Source organism: Loxodonta africana, chromosome 14 (genome assembly GCF_030014295.1).
Source record: "Loxodonta africana isolate mLoxAfr1 chromosome 14, mLoxAfr1.hap2, whole genome shotgun sequence".
Lineage (NCBI taxonomy): Eukaryota > Metazoa > Chordata > Mammalia > Proboscidea > Elephantidae > Loxodonta > Loxodonta africana.
The window spans coordinates 69,155,423-69,174,031 of record NC_087355.1 but is presented as its reverse complement, the minus strand read 5'-3'; the positions used below and the strand labels follow the sequence as shown (position 1 = coordinate 69,174,031).

Sequence of the window (18,609 nt, the reverse complement as noted above, 5' to 3'; positions counted from 1 at the left end):
TGAAATAATGTTAATTTCCAAAAACCCAATGAAGTAATGGAGTTCATTATCAAAAAAGAGACATGTCAACACTTTCAGCATATTCTAGCATTCAACAGTGTCAGGCTGTGAGGTAACATGAACTCTGATTTTTGCCAGCAGTGGACAAAAAGCAAAACATAGCAAATCCTCCTTATGACCATGTTCTCAGGCATTTCCTATCCATCTGTTATCACCTAAGATGGGCTGGTAGACAGTATTTTCAAACCTGATCCTAATACAAGCTAGTAGATGTCACAGGATGACACTTGGCTGGAGCCCGAACACCAGGGGTCAAGTTCAAGTTGCATGACTACATGACACCCAGCAAACAACCTTGGACAATCCACCTGGCCTCTCTGAGATCTTTAAATTTAGAGGAATTACTAAAAAAGAAAAAAAGAAAAAAAAAAAAAAAACCAAAGCCGATGCAGTCAAGTCCATTTCAACTCATAGCGACCCTTTATAAAGAAATTACTACCACCTTTAAATGTCTTGGATCCTTGGTGGCACAGTGGTTAAGATATCAGCTGTTAAACAAATGGTTGGCAGTTCAAATCTACCAACCACTCCTTGGAAATTCTGTGGGGAGTTCTACTCTGTACTATAGGGTTGTAAGAGTCAGGGTTGACTTGACGCCAATGGGTTTAAGGAATAATGCCTCATCTTTAAATTAAAAACAAACAAATTAAGAAAAAAAAAAACCCTGCTACTACATGGTGGAAATTGTGAGAATTAAATAAGACAATGTATTTGAAAGTACCCTGAAAATTGTGAATCATCACTCAAATTTTTCTTATTGGTCTTAACATTCTTGTTAAAATTTCTTGTCGGTGTTGTTTTTAAGTAAGGCCACTAGAGGTCAGAATTTCACATAAATTGTTTAAAAAACCAAGGAGAAAAGAAAAATTCAGCATGAAATAATAAATTGACAGCATAGAAAGAACAACAAAGGTGTCTCTCAACAAGTTTTGATAACTGTAATAACATTGTTGTCAAAACTGTTACTCGATAGACTCATAGGGAGAGGAAGGAAAGACAGATTTTCTTAAATGTCTGTCTACACAGCTTACAGTTTACATTGATTACATGTAAACAAGTCTACGATGAAGGTCTATTTTGTAAATAAAGAAACTGAGGCACAAATAAATATCATAACATGCTCAAGATCACACTAATTAAACCCAACGTCTGTTTCTTTCCACTATGACGTACTATAAAAATAACACAATACAAATGGAGTCTGAATAGCGGACAACATATTACATGACTGGTCAGCATTACTGATTTTCCACATTCTGCCCTTGGTAATATATTTTTGTTTCTTTTTTTTTTTTTTTTCAGTCTCTGAAATGAATTGAGGGAAAACTTTTTATTGTATGTTTCTCTGAGTATCTAGAAGTTTCTGAGTGGTGCAGTGCTATGTGAGATGATTAGCCATAAAGAAAAAAAGCAATCAGCTTGGTCTTAGGGAAAATGTACTGAACAGAAGCAATTAACCCAGCCCTTTAAAATAATTTATTCACCCACAAGCATTTTGTAGAGCTGAAAAATACAAATCTGCCTTGTTTAGGGGTGGGGGATGAGTGTCATAGTATTCACAAAGAAATGAGTGAGGGTAGATGGAAGCTGGAGTCCCTGAGTGGTACAGTTAACATGCTTGACTGCTAGCTGGAGGTTTGAGTCCACCCTGAAGTGCCTTGGAAGAAAGGCTTGGTGATCTATTTCTGAAAAACCAGGCACTGAAAACCCTAGGGAGCCCAGTTCTACTCTGACACACTTCGGGTTGCCATGGGTCACAGCTGACTTGAGGACAAGTGGGTTTGTTTGTTTTTGGTTTAGATGGAAGCTGCCGGCTTGAGAGAAGGTGCCATGTCTTGTTTGCTGGTGTATTCACATCTAGCACAGGGCCTGGGGTAGAGGAGTGGCACCGGTGAATATGCTTCTGTTGCTTCATATGCATGGGTAGGCAATTTGCAAAAAAAAAAAAGTTAACTGGGCCCTGACCCTCAAGAGTTTGCAATTTATACCAAGCTTGAAATGCAGATACAAATTCTTGGACAAGGGTCTTACCTTTCTTAGTTTCATATCCTTAGCCTCTAATATGACGCCTGGGACTTATTATGTGTTCAGTATAGTATTCCAGACTCACGAAATGTTAGTGTAAGGAAGGGAACTTAGAATCCATTTGATCCAAAGTTCCCAGGCTCCGGGTGAAGAAGTAGAAATCACACTGGAGTCCATGACAGCCTTAGTTCTGGAACACAGGGTTCTACAGCACCCCTTCCCAAATGCTTCTACCCCAGGAGTGCCATGTCTTCATTCTGTCATACTTCTGACTTGCAATCACCTCGTAATTTCTGCATAGGCTCTGGAAGAGAGTTAATCTTAACAGAGTTTCTGACAGGGGGCTAGAAGTTTTGTGTTAGGTAAAGAAATGACCCTAGGAAGACTCGGGTGGATGCCCCATTGGTATTCAACAAATATTTATTGCATATGGATTGAAGTGATAAATGAGATAAAGTGGTTCCAAAAAAGTCTTTAAAAGTGTACTTCTTGTCTTGTTCCTGGAAGGATCTAAGATTTTTATCTGCACTTTGTAAATTCTCAAAAGCTAGGATTAATGGATTTTTTTTTTTTTCTTTTCCCTAGGCACATTCTACAGGTTTTCTCTTCTTGTTTTTGCCAAACTCAATTCACTCCCTGGAAGGACCCCGCCCTCCCCATCCCATCTGCCTGAAAGAATCATACCTAAAGCCCAACTCAAAACCTCCTTCTCCGTAAATTTCCTCTGCCTTCCCTTCTTACTAAGTTGCTTTGTCTCTCTATTGCCCATGACACTAACCTGTATTACTTAATGCATTATTGTAGTACAGTGTGTTTCACGTGAGTCTCACTCCCTCCCATGTCCTGAGTTCTAGTACCTAAAATAGTGCTTGGCACTTAATAGGTGTTCAATATGTTGGCTGAATCGGAATGAATGGAATTCTTGAAGTAGAATGCTTTATATTTTGTACATTATTTTAACAACACTCCATCCTTTCTTTTTCCAGTTTGAAAGTTGCACTTTCTCTGCAAGGAAAATTATTTAACAGTGCCACTCTCAAATGGATTCTCCCATTCATAGGGACAAATGAAAACTTAAATTTTCACGACCCCCTTCCCTCCCACCTCCTTACTTCCCCAACATGGAAAAATTAATACAAAGTTTCCTATAAACCAAAAAACCAAACCCAGTGCCATCGAGTCGATTCCGACTCATAGCGACCCTATAGGACAGAGTAGAACTGCCCCATAGAGTTTCCAAGGAGTGCCTGGCAGATTCGAACTGCTGACCCTTTGTTTGCAGCCGTGGCACTTAACCAGTACACCACCAAGGTTTAGAAAATCCCTGGTGGTACATTGGTTAAGAGCATTGCTGCTAACCAAAAGTTCGGTAGTTTGAATCCACTAGCCACTGCTTAGAAACCCTATGGGAAAGTTCTACTCTCCTGTAGGGTCACTATGAGTCGGAACTGACTTGACAGTTTTACGGTTTTTTTCTGTATAGAAAATCCAGTAACGGTTTTAAGTAAATACTTCATTTCTAATCAAAACTTTCTTTTCTGAACATTTGCCCTTACATTATTCATTTATTCACCCAAGAAATTATTTGGAAGCCCCAAGGTTTCATTGTTCCTCCCTGCATTTATTTTATGGTATCAAAGGTTAAAACTTGGATTGCAATCTTAGGATGAAATTAATTCACTGATTTTTTAAAAATGCACTTTAAGCAATACACATTTAAATTACTGACAAGCATAGGGCAATGTGTTTCTGATTTTTTTTTCAAAGACCCTTTTTTCTACTTAAAATTTTAAGCAGCTTCAATCCTTCTACCCCATAGCCCGGAGAAACATAGCATGAATTACTAATAAGGGAACACCCATCTGCACTGCAGTGACCAGTTTCAGAACAAAAGGGTAAGAGCCGAAGCCAGGAAAACAGTGGTATTTTTTTTATCAACCGGTTGCTTGAAGCAGATTTGGACCTTGACTCTACTTGAAAAAAGTTTGCAATATTTTATCATCCTTCAGCTGAAGGCACTTGGCTCCAAAGACTCCACTTTCAAATAAAGAAATATTCATTTCTATACTACCTCCAACCCTCAACAAAGATTTCCCAGCCTCTTCACTGGAACCCAGGAGCCCATTAATTTATAAAATATACCAAAGATTTAATTCCTATCCTCCTAACATTTCACCAAATAGCTTTCCCAGAATCAATGAGAAGTGAGTTGGAATAAAAATCATCCAAGAAGAGAAATGCTCCTAAAGACAGTTTCCTAAAGACTAATGCTTAATTGTACGTCTTCCCCTAGAGCAGTATGGAAGAAGGAATTCCCCTGCCCTAGATGAGTTCCCTCACAGCCCTGCCCCCAGATTCCATCCCATCCCAATCTTCTCTTACCTAAGGACAAGGGAAAGTTTTAAATAAGCAACAAGTTACTGCTTTTCCAAAAAGGAATGAAAATCACAAAAAAGCTGGAGAGGGGAAGAGAGAAAGTCAAGAATCTAAGGTGGGGCTGTGGGATGAGGGAGTAGAGCATATTATTATAGAGGGAGCTTTTATTTCCCTTTTCTCACCTTTGGGTCCTGGTGAAATTGTGTGTGTGGCACAGACGTCAGTGGTAGGATGACTGTCCATGTCCAGGCCCAGACTCTGAATGTGCAAGAGAAATAGCACCAGGAGGATGAACTGGTTTCTTCGAAGCAGGGCTCCAAAGCCATCCATTGCTGTGGTTTCTTAAAAAGGTTACCCAGAAGTACCAAATAAACAGCTTTATTTTAAATAAAACCTTCTACTTGGGAAGAAAGTGAAGTATTTGGAGCACAGGGTCCAAAATGGGCTGCAAAGACAAGAAGCAATCGTCTCCAAGGCTGTTTATTTTCTCAGGACTCCAGAAGGACAGTACATTGTCCAGGCTGTTTATTTCCAAGTGACAAGAGTTTATTGTAAATTATCTCCGAACTAAACATTCAAGTGGGCAGGTCAGTAGAAACATCTCCGAGAGCAGAGAGGATGCGCAGAGAGGATGGAGCAGCCTTCCGCTCAGGACTTGAGCTGACAATTCAATACCTTCTCTTGCATTGAAGTGTTGCATGCTAGGAAGGATGTGAACCAGTTTTACCTACATGTTAGGTAAACACTGTACATGGCTTTGAGCTTTTTCCCATGGGAATATTCACGACCTGTTTGTGGGTGTTGAACACAATGCTCCCATTGCTCTGCATGATCTTATCGTCTTCTCTTGCTGCACAGAATTGTCTTGGGATTAAACTCAAAAGAACACTGGCTTTTCTGCAAAGCGATTTGGCAAAAAGTATCAAGAATATTAAAAAACATTTACAGCCACTGGCCTCATAATTGCACTTTTGGTACACTATCTTAAGGAAATATTCTGAAATGTGGGCAAATTCCCACATTTGAAAATACGTGACTAGAGGGGAGGGAGGCATCAATTGCCTAACAATACAGTAACAGTTGGCTAATTAAGGTAAATGCAAACAAATGAGAGAGTGTAACAAGGCAATGTTATTAAAATGGTGCATGTAGCAAGTTTTTGATAAAATGGGGGAAAAAAAACTTGTGATATTCTACTTCTTAAAAAGCGAGATAAAAAAAAAAACCCATTGCAATCAAGTCAATTCCACTCATAGTGACCCTATAGGGCAGAGTAGAGCTGCCCCATAGAGTTTCCAAAGAACGCCCGCTGGATTTGAACTTCTGACCTTTTGTTTAGCAGCCATAGTTCTTAACCACTACGCCACCAGGATTTCCCCAAAAGTGGGATAGATATAGATATATAGCTACAAATCTCTTATCTGTCTTTCCCATCAACCGATAATCTGAAAGCTCACATGGCTTTAGTAAGACATTAATGAACTAGAACCAGAAACACACAAAACAGAGAGGCTCCTCACCCCCATTCTTGAAGATGTCTACTAACTAAGAGTTAGGCCAGAAGGGGTGTTAGACCTAGTTTCTTTGAAATTGGAAGAGAAAGACTTTACAGACCCTGCTAAACACTGATAAAAAGTTCTCTCTGAGAGCTGTCATTACAAGTAATGGTCAATCCAAGAAATACAGACTTACAGTACGGTGAACTGATGGCTTCATTAGCAGTACAGGAAGAAGGAGGAAAGGAACTATTCCTGACTGAACAGTCACTATGTACAGGCACAGGACTGAGCTCTTGACTCATTATTTCACTTAAGCCTCAAAATAGTCCTGTGACAGTGTCAATAGCCCCTCCATTTTATAGACAAAGAAGCTGAGGCAGAGAAGTTTAAGCAGGTTGCCTAAAGTTATCCACTGAAAAAGGGACCAAAAAAAGAAAAGAAAATTCGAACCCAAATTATTTTCAAAATTTCTACATTTTAAAGACTACTTAGTTTCTACAAAGGTAAATATTCTCAAGCTTTGAGGATGCATTTGTTTTCACACATGCTTAGGGCATCCAAGTGAATGCATTTGTCATGTTAACAGTGACAGGAGAACAGTGGGAATTAATAGAATGGTGTTAGAAACCTCAAATTTCATATCTGTCATAACCAGATATGTGACAGCAAGCAAATCCCTCAAATTCAGTTGCCACAAGGCATACAAAGTGAGTCTGACTTCTACTTAGCACTCTTTCCAAATACTATGATGCCTTTTAAATAGGCATTCTTTAAGTTGTTTAGACTCTTCTAAATCTATTTCGCTTCTTCCATTATCTTTCAAAAAATTCCCTGACACAAGGTGAAAATGAAGCCAGTAAATTTAGACAGAGAAATCCACTGGTAACAGTTTGAAGCAAATAACAGTCCTTAGTATTTTTCCTTAGGATTTCTCTTCCTGCTCTTCCCAACTCCGCTCCCCACTGCCGGCCCCACACACACACATACACACTTAATGTGGCATATAAATAGGTCCACATCCTAACCCCCAGAACCTGTGAAGGTGAGCTTCTTTGGAAACGAGATCTTTGCAGGTGTAATATAAGTTACGGATCTCGAGATGAGATCATCCTGGATTGTCTAATGACAAGTGTACTTAAAAGAGACACCAAAGGAGAGACACAGAGAGAAGGCCACATGAAGATGGAGGCAGAGACGAGAGTCATGCAACCACAGCCGAAGAATGTCTGGAGGAGGCAAGGATGGATTCTGTTCCAGAGCTTCCAAAGAGAGCACAGCCCTGCAGACGCCATGATTTAGGCCTTCTGGCCTCCAGAACTATGAGAGAATAAATTTCCGTTGTCTCAAGCCACCCAGTCTGTAGTAATTTGTAACGGTAGCCCTAGGAAATGAACACACCATTCTTGTGCTATTCGTCCAAAGTTACTGGAAGTAATGACACAGCTAAACATTTGCTTAGTGCCTGACAGAGACCTAGCAACATCTGTTCTTGTGCATTTTAATTATCGTGCATCCAGCCTAGATGATATCTGGCAGGGACATAAAACACAGGATTTGAAGCAAGCAATCCTAAGGCAGAAGTATTTTACCATTAAAACAGAATAGCAACAAAATGACAATCTCAGCTCCTGAAAGAATTTCTTACAAATTGATATAACCCATTTTGGGCTTGGTTCTGGCTTTGTCCATTCACATAAGTACCTTCCTGGACTAAAGTCTCTCTTTGTGAGTTAATAAATATTTTATTTTAGTTTAATTTAATTCAATTTGTAAGGAATGGAAGTTAGTAGAATGGCTTTGAAGATGACATATTTAGCAAGCAACATGCTAACAAACACAAAAAGTTATTTCATTTTTTACAATTTAAATTTAATATTTATAACAACACATTTTTTAAAAAAATCAAATGGCTTTAACAGGCTTAGGAGGTAAAACAGCAACTTCCTGCTGTTCCTGCCCCACTCCTGATTCTTACTCCCTCACATAAACTATTTTAATACTTTTAATGGTTCTTCTACTTCTGCCATATTTTAAATAACATATTGATATGCTTTTTTTTTTTTCTATTTAGATACTTAAAAAACCCACCAAACCAAACCCAGTGCCGTCGAGTTGATTCCAACTCATAGCAACCCTATAGGACAGAGCAGAACCACCTCATAGAGTTTCCAAAGAGCGCCTGGTAGATTTGAACTGCCGACCCTTTGGTTAGCAACCATAGCACTTAACCACTATGCCACCAGGGTTTCATTTAGATACTTACTGACTTCTTAATATGGAAGGTGGAGATTTATCTCACTTATACTCCCAGGCTTCCCATGCACTTTCCCCTTTCTTCTATCTTGGCAACTTAATATCATTTTAATACAATATTCAATGTTCATATTATAATGACTTGGTAGCAATAATTCACATCTAAGTCATATACTGCATGATGATTACATTTTGTGCCTTGTACTAATTTTGTTTTCCTAAGTCAGTAATTGTGTTTTTTCTCTTTTGTATAGCTTTCTGTTTTCCCATAACAACTATCAATTCTTTGAGATTTGTCAGTTTTGGGGAAGATCTGAAATGTCCAATTAGTTTCCATTGGGGCAGACTCGATATGAATTATTGTATGAAGACATACTAATCTGTCAGCTAAAAGTGGTGCACTTGGTAGAAAATGAATGGGGAAAACGAATTCTTTGTTAGACTAATCAATTTCAGTTGGGGTAAGTGGCACATTAGCCATTTCATGGGAAGACCTCAGAAATAAGAGAGCCATAGAAGGGCTAGATAAGATCTCTGGGCATTTTTGGTCTACCGGAAAACTATACACAAGCATAAACATAGACTTAAGCATGCCCAGAAGAAAGTAAAACAAGGACAACTTGAAAACAGCCGAACTTTGAATAAGCTTATCAAACCATACCCCAGTCGGCCAAGGATGGGTGTCTTGGGGTCTTCAGGAATTTGATGCTACCTCTGAACAAATTCAGTAAGGACAGAGAAGGCCTGAACACCCCATCACCAAATTGACCTAACTGATGTATAGAGAACACCAGCAGGATAAGTTAACGTCACCCTTAATGGTGAAAGACTTTATCCCTGGATTAGAAACAAGGCAAGGAAGGATGTTTACTCTTGCTGCTTCTATTAAATATTGTACTGTGTGTTGTGGCCAGTACAATAAGGCAAGAAAAGGAAAGTAAAGCATACATATTAGAAAAGAAAAAAGAAATAAAACTGTCCTTATTCACAGACAGCATGATCTTGTTTAAAGAAAGTCCTAATGAATCTACAAAAATGAAATTAAGTAAACAATTTTATTCACAATAGAATCAAAAAATAAAATACTTAGAAATAGTTTTTTAAAAAATAAATGCATGTCCTATATACTGGAATCTAAGGAGTCCCTGGGAGGCACAAACAGTTAAGCACTCTACTATTAGCCAAAAGACCGGTGGTTCAAACCCACCCAGAGGTACCTCAGAAGACAGGCCTGGTGATCTGCTTCTGAAAAAAACCCAACCTTGAAAACCCTACGGAGCACAGTTATACTCGGACACACGCAGGGTTGCTAGGAGTTGGGATTGACTCTAGGGCAACTAACAACAACAATACTGAAAACTACTGAATATTTTTGAGATAAATTATAGTAATATCTAAATAAATGGAGAAATATAACATGTTCACAAATTTGGAAGATAACACTAAGATGGCAATTCTCTCCAATTCTATCTATAGATTTAAAGTAATATGTATTAAAGTCTGAGCAAATATTTTTATAGATATTGACAAGCTAATGCTAAAATTTATATGGGTATATAAAGGGCCTAGAAGAGCCAAAATGATTTTGAAAAAGGGAAATAACGTTAGAGGACTTGTACTACCTGATCTCAAAACTTACTTTAAAACCATTGTAATCAAGACAGCGTGGAGCTAGCATAAATATAGACATACAGGTTAATGTCACAGACTAGAGAGTAAAGAAAGAAATACATTAACCATTAGTTGATTTTTGGCAAAAGTATCAGGGTCATTCAGTGGGGTAAATGATGGTCTTTTCAACAAATGATGCTGGAAAAATTGGATATCCACGTGCAAAGAAATAAACTTAGATTGATGCCTCATACCATATACAAAAAATAACTAAAAATGGATATAAATTAAAACGTAAGAAGTAAAACTATAAAACTTCTAGGAAACAAAATAGGAGAGAATCTTTGTGACCTTGGAATAGGCAAGTTTTTTACATATAACATCAAAATAATGACTATAAAAAACCACATCAAGGAGCCCTAGTGGTGCAGTGGTTAAGAGCTATGACTGCTAACCAAAAGGTCAGCAGTTCGAATTCACCATCCTGTCCCTGAAAACTCTATAGGGCAGTTATACTCCGTCCTATAGTGCTGCTATGAGGTGGAATCAATTTGATGGCAATGGGTTTGGGATTTTTTTGGTTTTGTATACTATGTCAAAATTAAACATGTTTGTGCTTCCAAAAAAGAAAAAAAAATTAAGAAAATGAATATACAAGCCATAGACTGAGAGAAAATGTTTGAAAATCATGTATTTGATAAAGGACTTGTATCCAACTAAATAAGAAGACAAATAACCAAATGAAAATGGGCAAAAAGTTTGAATAGACATTTCTTTAAGGAAGTTGCACAAATAGCTAATACCTATATGAAAAGATGTTCAACATCATTACCCATTAAACCCTAATGAGATACCACTACACACAGGTAAGTCTAGCTATAACAACAATAAAAAAAATCTTACAATACTAAGTGTTGGCTAGGATGTGATAATTTGGAACCCTTCCACATTGTTGGTAGAGATATTAAATGGTACAGTAACTGAAAAAAGTTTGGTAGTTTCTTAGAAAGTTAAACTTAAAATGCACCAGCGATTCCGCTCCTAGAGAGCTAGATATCCTAGATGAGAAATTAATATATATGTCCACACAAATACTTGCACAAGAATGCTTACAACAGCATTATTAATAATAGCCAAAAATTACAAACAATTCAAATATCCACCTGAGCCATTGAAAGGATGAACAGAACGTAGTGCACTCATTCAATGGAATACTATTCAACAATAAAAAGAAACAAATTACTGATACATGAAACAAGATGTTTGATGCACTCCTTTTCCCCTGACAAATTATGCTTAGTGAAAGGAACCACACACACGTCACTACATATTATAAGACTCCTTTTGTATGAAAGAGCCCTGGTGGTGCAGTAGTTAAGAGTTTGGCTGCTAACCAAAAAGGGTGGCAGTTCAAATCCACCAGCCACTCTTTTGAAACCCTATGGGGCAGTTCTACTCTGTCCTATAGGGTTGCTATGAGTTGGAAATGACTCGATGGCATCGGATTTTGGTTTGTTTGTTTTATATATGAAATTTCTAGAAAAAGTAAGACTTTAAAGATAGAGGGCAGATGAGTGGTGCTTGAGGCTGGGGCTGGGAGCAAACTGCAAATGGGCACAGGGGAATTTTTAGGGGTAATGACCATGTTAGAGCACTGGATTATGGTGATGGTTGCACAACTGCGTAATCTACTAAAAAAAAGCCAGCTCTTTACTTATAATCAGTTAATGGTATGGTCTCTATTCTAGTCATAGTGGGGCTAGAGGCAAGTTCTTGATTTTTATTACTTTTGTTCTTTGGTTATATACAGCAATCTCTTGAGCAATATTGTACAAAGTAGAGTGGATAATTATGCAGGCATACAATGATGGGAATTTGAGCTTCGGTGATAGAGATGTATAATGAAAATACATTCATTTATCTCCTCATTCAACATATATTTAATAAAAATTTTTTTTTTTTTTATCAGATAAGGAGCCCTGGTGGCACAGTGGCTAAGTGCTCAGCAGTGTTGCCCGATTAGGTTTGGTGCCCTGGAGTAGTCGAGCCAATGAAACGTACTCCAAGTCAGAAAGAGAGAGAGAAAGTTTATTTAGGAGGTGACACCAATGGGAAGTCCAGCAGCAACGCAGGCTGTCTTTATGGAGTCCCCAAAGGCAATTTTACATCAGAGCTTATATATGACTGTTACAAGGGTTAGAAGTATCTTTTTGGCACAGATGGCTGGATGAGTTACATATTACAAGATAACTACAAAAGACTCCTTATCAGGGTAAAGAGATACATGCCGGGCATCCCCTTATCAGGCTAAATATTTACAGACCAGACATCTGGGCCCTAATTTTTATGTGGGGGGTCGTAAAACACAGGTAGCTGGACAGAGCAAAACAAAGCCATTAACAAAATTATGTGCAAAGGAGAAGGCAGGCAGAAAAAAACCCTATAGGTTCATCATGGCAGTAGTTATGTCAAGCTGTCAATCACCCATTTTGAAAAGAAGAAAACATGTTGCGGAGTAATAGGGTCACAGCAGCTAACCAAAAGATCAGGAGCTCGAATCTACCAGCTGCTCTACGGGAGAAGGATGTGACAGTCTGCTTTTGTAAAGATTTACAGCCTTAGAAACCCTATGGGGCAGTTCTACTCTGTTCTATAGGGTCACTATGAGGTAGAATCAACTAGACGGCAGTGGGGATTTTTATTCATCAGATACTGTGCTCTGGAGTTACAACAGTGAATGAGGCATAGCACTTCCTTTAAAGAATTTATTGTGTCTTTGAGGGGACAGAGAAGTATAAAATGAGTTACCATTAGTATGGAAAATATTCTGATAAGTATAGATACAAGGTGTGCAGGTGTCATAGGAACCCAGAGGAGAGGCATCTGACCTAGTCTTGGAGGATCAGTGAAGATTTTCTTTAGAAGTTTCATAAGCAGGATTTGGGAGAACCTATTAGAGTTAGCCAAGTAAAGTGGGGGAGGAATAAAAGGAAGTTATCTCACATGTTGTTGTTGTTAGGTGCCATTGAGTTCGTTTTGACTCATAGCAACCCCATGTACAACCGAATGAAACACTGCCTAGTCCTGCACCAAACTCACAATCGTTGCTATGTTTGAGTCCATTGTTGCAGCCACTGTGTCAATCCATCTTGTCCAGGGTCTTCCTCTTTTTTGCTGACCTTCTACTCTACCAAGCATGATGTCCTTCTCCAGGTACTACTCCCTCCTGATAACATGTCCAGAGTCTCATGATCCTCCCTTCTAAGGAGCATTCTGGCTGTACTTCTTCCATGACAGATGTGTTCGTTCTTCTGGTGGTCTGCGATATATTCAATGTTCTTTGCCAACATCATAATTCAAATGTATCAATTCTTCTTTGGTCTCCCCTACTCATTGCAGTGAATAATAAGGACAATGAATAAAGATTCCACACATATGGCATAGCACATGCAGAGGTCTGGGTTACATCTCATTGGCCGGGATTACATCCCATGCTAGCAGCAAGAAAGACTAAGAGATCAAGCATTTTAGTTAGGCAAATCAGGGCGTTGGAAGGAAGAATGGATATTGAGTAGGTGACCAGCAATGCCTGATTCTATAAGAATGCTGTGAAGTATAGCAGTGACAATGGAGATGTAGAGAAACAGGCAGATTCCAAAGGTACTAAGTAGAACTGACAGGACTTGCTGATTGTTTGGAAATGGAAGGTAAGGGAGAGGAGGGAGTCAGAGTAATTCCCAGGTTCCTGGCTTGAACTATAGGAAGTGGTACCATTAATACACAATAATAGAATGTGTGTGTACTGATACAGGAAATGTAAATTGGGGGGAAAAGATGATGAATTAAATTTTGGAGTTAGACTTGCTCTGGAATATTCAAGGAGAGGTATATGATGGCCCAAAAGAAATGTTAGTTAGAAGTACAATTTAGAAAGTCAACCACATATAGATTACAATGAAAGTCATTGGAGCGGATGAGGTCACAAGAAAATAGAAATGGAGAAGACAGTATTTTAAAGGAAGAATCCATAGGACTTGGTAACTTATCAAATCTGTGTAGAAGAAACACACTCAGATTTTATAACAGAGATTCTTTGATGTTTTTGGCAACACAAAACAGAAATTAATACTTTATGGCAGTTTTTTTTTTTTTTCTTTTTGACAAGGCATTTTTACTCTTTGTAGTCAGCTCAAATACATGATCTCTTTTAAATTGCTTTATGCTATCTAGGACAAATAGATGATTAAACTGAGTATGTTTAATAGAAACTATGTTAAACAGTCGTCGTGACTTGACAGTCAAGAGGCCTGGGCCCAGCTCTGAATTCCATCACAGATTTCACCACTGGGAAGACTAGTTACTTTTTCTACATCTTAGCTTTTCCTTTTGTAAATGTGGAAACTGTAGTCCATGCTCTCCATGTGAAGATGGGTCTAATAAAGCGCACAGTGCCTAGGCTCCTACAAAAAAAGGCACCAAACAGAAAAAGATTGAAATACTAAAAGGCATCTTTGCCTCTCTCCTTGCCGTCCACAGAGGTAAGCGATGAGTGTTCTTCAGGGTGACTGCCACAACCCACTCCACCTTTACTCACTGCTTCTGGAAAGCCTGAAGCCTTGGGGGTTTCCGCACAGACTCAACGCTATGCTATTGACCTGCTGCATTTGTCTGATAGTCAACACAGAGGAATGAAGAGAACTATCAGGCATTTGTTGGCCTGATGAAATACAGAATATGACCCATTCCTGGGAAAATATTTCTTGCTTTATGGAAATATAAATATTTATTTCAACTCTGCCGGGAAGCATGTGCTTAAAAAATGATATATTCCCTTTTTTAATGGTCTGTTTATGTTTTAGAGGCTCCAAATCATGCATTTGAGTTGCTTACATCATATACAACCCTCAAAAAATATTTTCATGAAAGACTTTTGAGAAGTTCTAAACTTAATAACCAAGAAAACAGCCTTCATTTTCTAAGTTCCCATAAATGACTAAAATTTCTTCTTCATAGCATGCATAGATACTGAAATCTTTTACTCACATAATTACTTTTTCTTTCAAAGGATCCAAAAGCTTACAAGGACATGCCACAATTAATATAACACTGGGGAAGAATTTTGTTTAATAATGAGCATTCTGCTGCTAATTTTTTTTTTTTTTTTAAATAAGTTACTTTCAGAGGCAAGAACACATCATAGAAAATGGAAGCTGGAATCTAGGAACAAATAGAAAAAACCCGTGACTGATTCTGGAGGTCGTGAGGCACGCGAGTTTACAATTTAGGGTATCAGGGCCATACACTCTATTTTGGTGTTGTGTTCCATTCTTTAAACCATTCCCAGGTTCCTGGTAGCTCTGGGAAGTGGCTTCTTGTCTACCACATGCTTCCTATAGGAACATCTTCAGCAGGTAGTTTTTTAAATATAATCATTCCTACATGACCTTTTTGTAATCTGTTGATAGGAAGAAGTTCCTTGATGAATACTCACATTCACAAGTCCCATCATTACAATTGCTTCAAGTTGATTTACTAAATCAAGAAGGAAGGACAGAACTGAGCCATTTTGCAAATGTGAGTATGTGCAAGCCGCCATACTGCCCCTCTGGGTTTCCAAGGAGCAAGCAGCTGGTGGATTCGAACTGCTGACCTTTTAGTTAGCAGCCAAGCTCTTAACCACTCTGCCACCAGGGCTCCACCCACCCACCATACTAGGGGCCATTATTTCATTATTTCTTGCCTGCAACCCTGAGAGATATGTGTTATCCACACTTTACAGATGGGGAACTGACCTTAGAAAGTTAATAACTTGTTTAGGTTTTAGGGAAAACTAGTAAAGTCAAGGTTCAACCACACTTCCTCAAACACAATTGTCTTCCATACTGTAGATGTTAGACAGTGAGGGTCCTCAAGTTTTCCTGCTGTGTAGGGTCACGATTCCCTTTAATACTTAAATACAATTGTGTTGAGCCTTCGCCTTAGAAGCTTTGGTAGCCTGGGGTCCTGGCGAAGACTGCTGAGAACTCCAGAGAAACTGTATTCTTCCAGTCCCCTCTCACTCCAGTTTCCTGCTGCTCTTTAATCCTCTTCTCTCTCTTCCTGCAGCCCATCTCGTCTCTCCGTGTTGCTTTTATCCAAATTTGGGGCAGAGTCCTCCTCTTTGATTTCCCTGAAGCACCACCAATACAAGGTAGCTATGTGCAATGAATTCCTACCAAAGTGCTGAGGATAAGAGGGTGGTCGATTCAGAGCACAGCAAACAAGCTAAAATTGAATGCTAGACAAGCCTCTTCTACGAAGTCCTTCAGCCAATCACACACTAGGTCTTTACTTTTTTTTGGCATCTTTTTGGCATCTTCTCTCAGGCCTTTCCTTCTCGACTTTGTTCTCTAGAATTTCACCTTGTCTCTTTCTTCTTGGTTTCCAGGTACCCTCACTCTCCCTCTTTCCTGAGCTGCAAAGAAGCTCCAGAATCATTTTGATGGGTGTTTGTTTTTCCATCATGCAGAGAATTTAGCTTTCTTACCTGTATGCCTTTCACTTCAGTCCCATAACTAAAATTGCCCAATAATTTCTTTAAATAAAATACCTTCTTTTTTTCTTGAGAGAAACATTGCCACCAGTAATGTTACCTTTAATTAAAATGTAAAAATATTAAAAATAGAACGAGCACAAAAACATTACAAGCTAACCTTTGTCAAGGGTGTTGACTTTTTTTTTTAATCGCTCCATGGACATTATTTTATCTGAGAGTCTCGTCAAGTCTGTGAGGAAATACAGACTCATGGACTTTAAGCGACATAGCAAATTTGCATAACTAGCAGTGCTACAACCAGAACTTGAATTTAGATCATAGAAATTAAGGTAGTAATTATAACTGTGGTAGCTTTAAAAATTAAACAGATAATGCCTTCATTAATTGCACTTTTTTTTTTTTTTAAATCTTAAAATATTTAGCTATCAGATAGGACTTGTAAGCTTTGCCCTATGCCATCAATGTGATTTTCATAATAGTTCAGTATATGGAAAGATTTGGTATTGATACCATTCTCCATAATTTGTCAGCATCTGACCGCCTATAAAAAATGCAAGTGTTTTGCATGCTCTAGCTAAAACTATGGGATGCTATGCAGACCACATTGACTAAAATGTTGTGCAATCACCGACTCAAATGAATTTTACCTGAGAATAAAAAAACTAAGTTTTCATAATCTTGTAGATGGGAATAATTATACCAATTTTTGCCATGCGAGCTTATTTTCTATCAATGATCTAGGGGCTGAAGAAATTTTCCCAGAAAGATAGCTATCTCTTAGTACACCATAATACAACTGTTATCTTTCCCATTTTATGACACAACTGAGGCAGAGAGCAATTAAGTGACTTGCCTAATTATCGCACAGCAAGTGATATGTGGAGCTGAGATTCCAGGCCCAAAGCCTGTCCGTAGGCTGCACCTGAGTATCTCCACGCAATGTCACTAGATTCAGAGTCTTTACCTCTATAGTTTCCCATATTGTTTCAACAAATTCAGTGACACGCATGCTCTGCATTTGAGAAACTGACAACTTCCACAACGTAATCACTGTTCAAAATCAGGGCGATGCTCCTGTCTCTAATAGCATGTGCATTTTTAGTTGCTTTTTTCCTCCTGCTGGGGAGATATTTCACAATCCTTTAGCTATCTACTAAACATTTGATTATTCATTCATGAGTTAATTAACATTCAACTAGTATTTATTTGGCCCCTTCTGTGTGCTGGGCACTCTAGTTGTCATGGCATAGACTTGTATCCTGGCTTCCTGAGCAAGATATTTTTTGTTTCTGTTCTAAAACTTAGATAGCATTTCCATTAGCTATACAATCTCCACTTTCCTCATAAAAACTCCATTTTATAAATATAGTAACTGAGGCTCAGTGAGGTGAAGTGACTTGCCTTTGGCCATATGGTTGAGCAATAGTGGGGACTTGAATCGGTGGCATCACTAGGGTTGGTGTTACCCAATGTGGTAACTCTGGTGTCCCTTCCATGGACCTCCCCCTGTACCAGACCATACAGAATCCTTAGTAATATTTTTTTGTACTAATGTTACTCAGAAGTCATAATTCCCATATATCACTTCTCTTTTTCTTTAATTATGACTTCATTCTCAAATAAGTTATTGATATAGGTTTACAAATAGTAATTATCACAATATATTGTAGCTAAAACACCAGAAAATTTGACAAAATCAAACACTATAAAAATGCCAGCAGTAATGAAGACAGCGGTGCATGTTCGCAGCCAATGAAGATGAAACCACGTGATTCAGAGCTGCACTGTAATTGGGTAATAATAACAGCTCTGACTGGAGCACAATAGAAGGTTCAAAAAGTAAATTAAACATAGAATTTTAGCCTCGTAGGTATACTGATGATACATGTAAGCTGGGCTTACGAAATATATTTTTGTCGTTTATAACTAACTACAAGGATATTTTTATAAAAAATTATACATTTCTGCAGAAACATTGCACAAAAATTTTATAGACAGTCATTTTGGTGTCACCCCCTCTGACGTGTCACCTGGTACAGTCTACACCCCCCGGACTCCCTTAGGGACACCACGGACCTGAATTCAGACCTTCCGCTTTCCAATTTTGGTGCTTTTTTTCACTGTATCACTACCGAGGAAGGAAGTTGCAGCGATCCAAGTACCTCCTAAGACAGGAATCTGGGAAGAGCAATTACTCAGCCCTTTATTGACGCATTGACGGATCATGCCTTTCGTGACGCTTCAATTCTC

General features: G+C 38.4%; 1 protein-coding gene across 1 annotated transcript in view; it reads right to left on the bottom strand.

Annotated features, from left to right (window-relative positions):
- COLEC10 (collectin subfamily member 10) overlaps window positions 1-4,825 on the bottom strand; it is a 59,946-nt gene extending 55,121 nt beyond the window's left edge. The window contains exon 1 of the mRNA XM_003408158.4: window positions 4,644-4,825. Coding sequence (XP_003408206.1) covers window positions 4,644-4,791 — 148 coding nt within the window. The 5' untranslated portion in view covers window positions 4,792-4,825. The remainder of the gene's footprint in view (window positions 1-4,643) is intronic.
- Window positions 4,826-18,609: the final 13,784 nt, after the last annotated feature.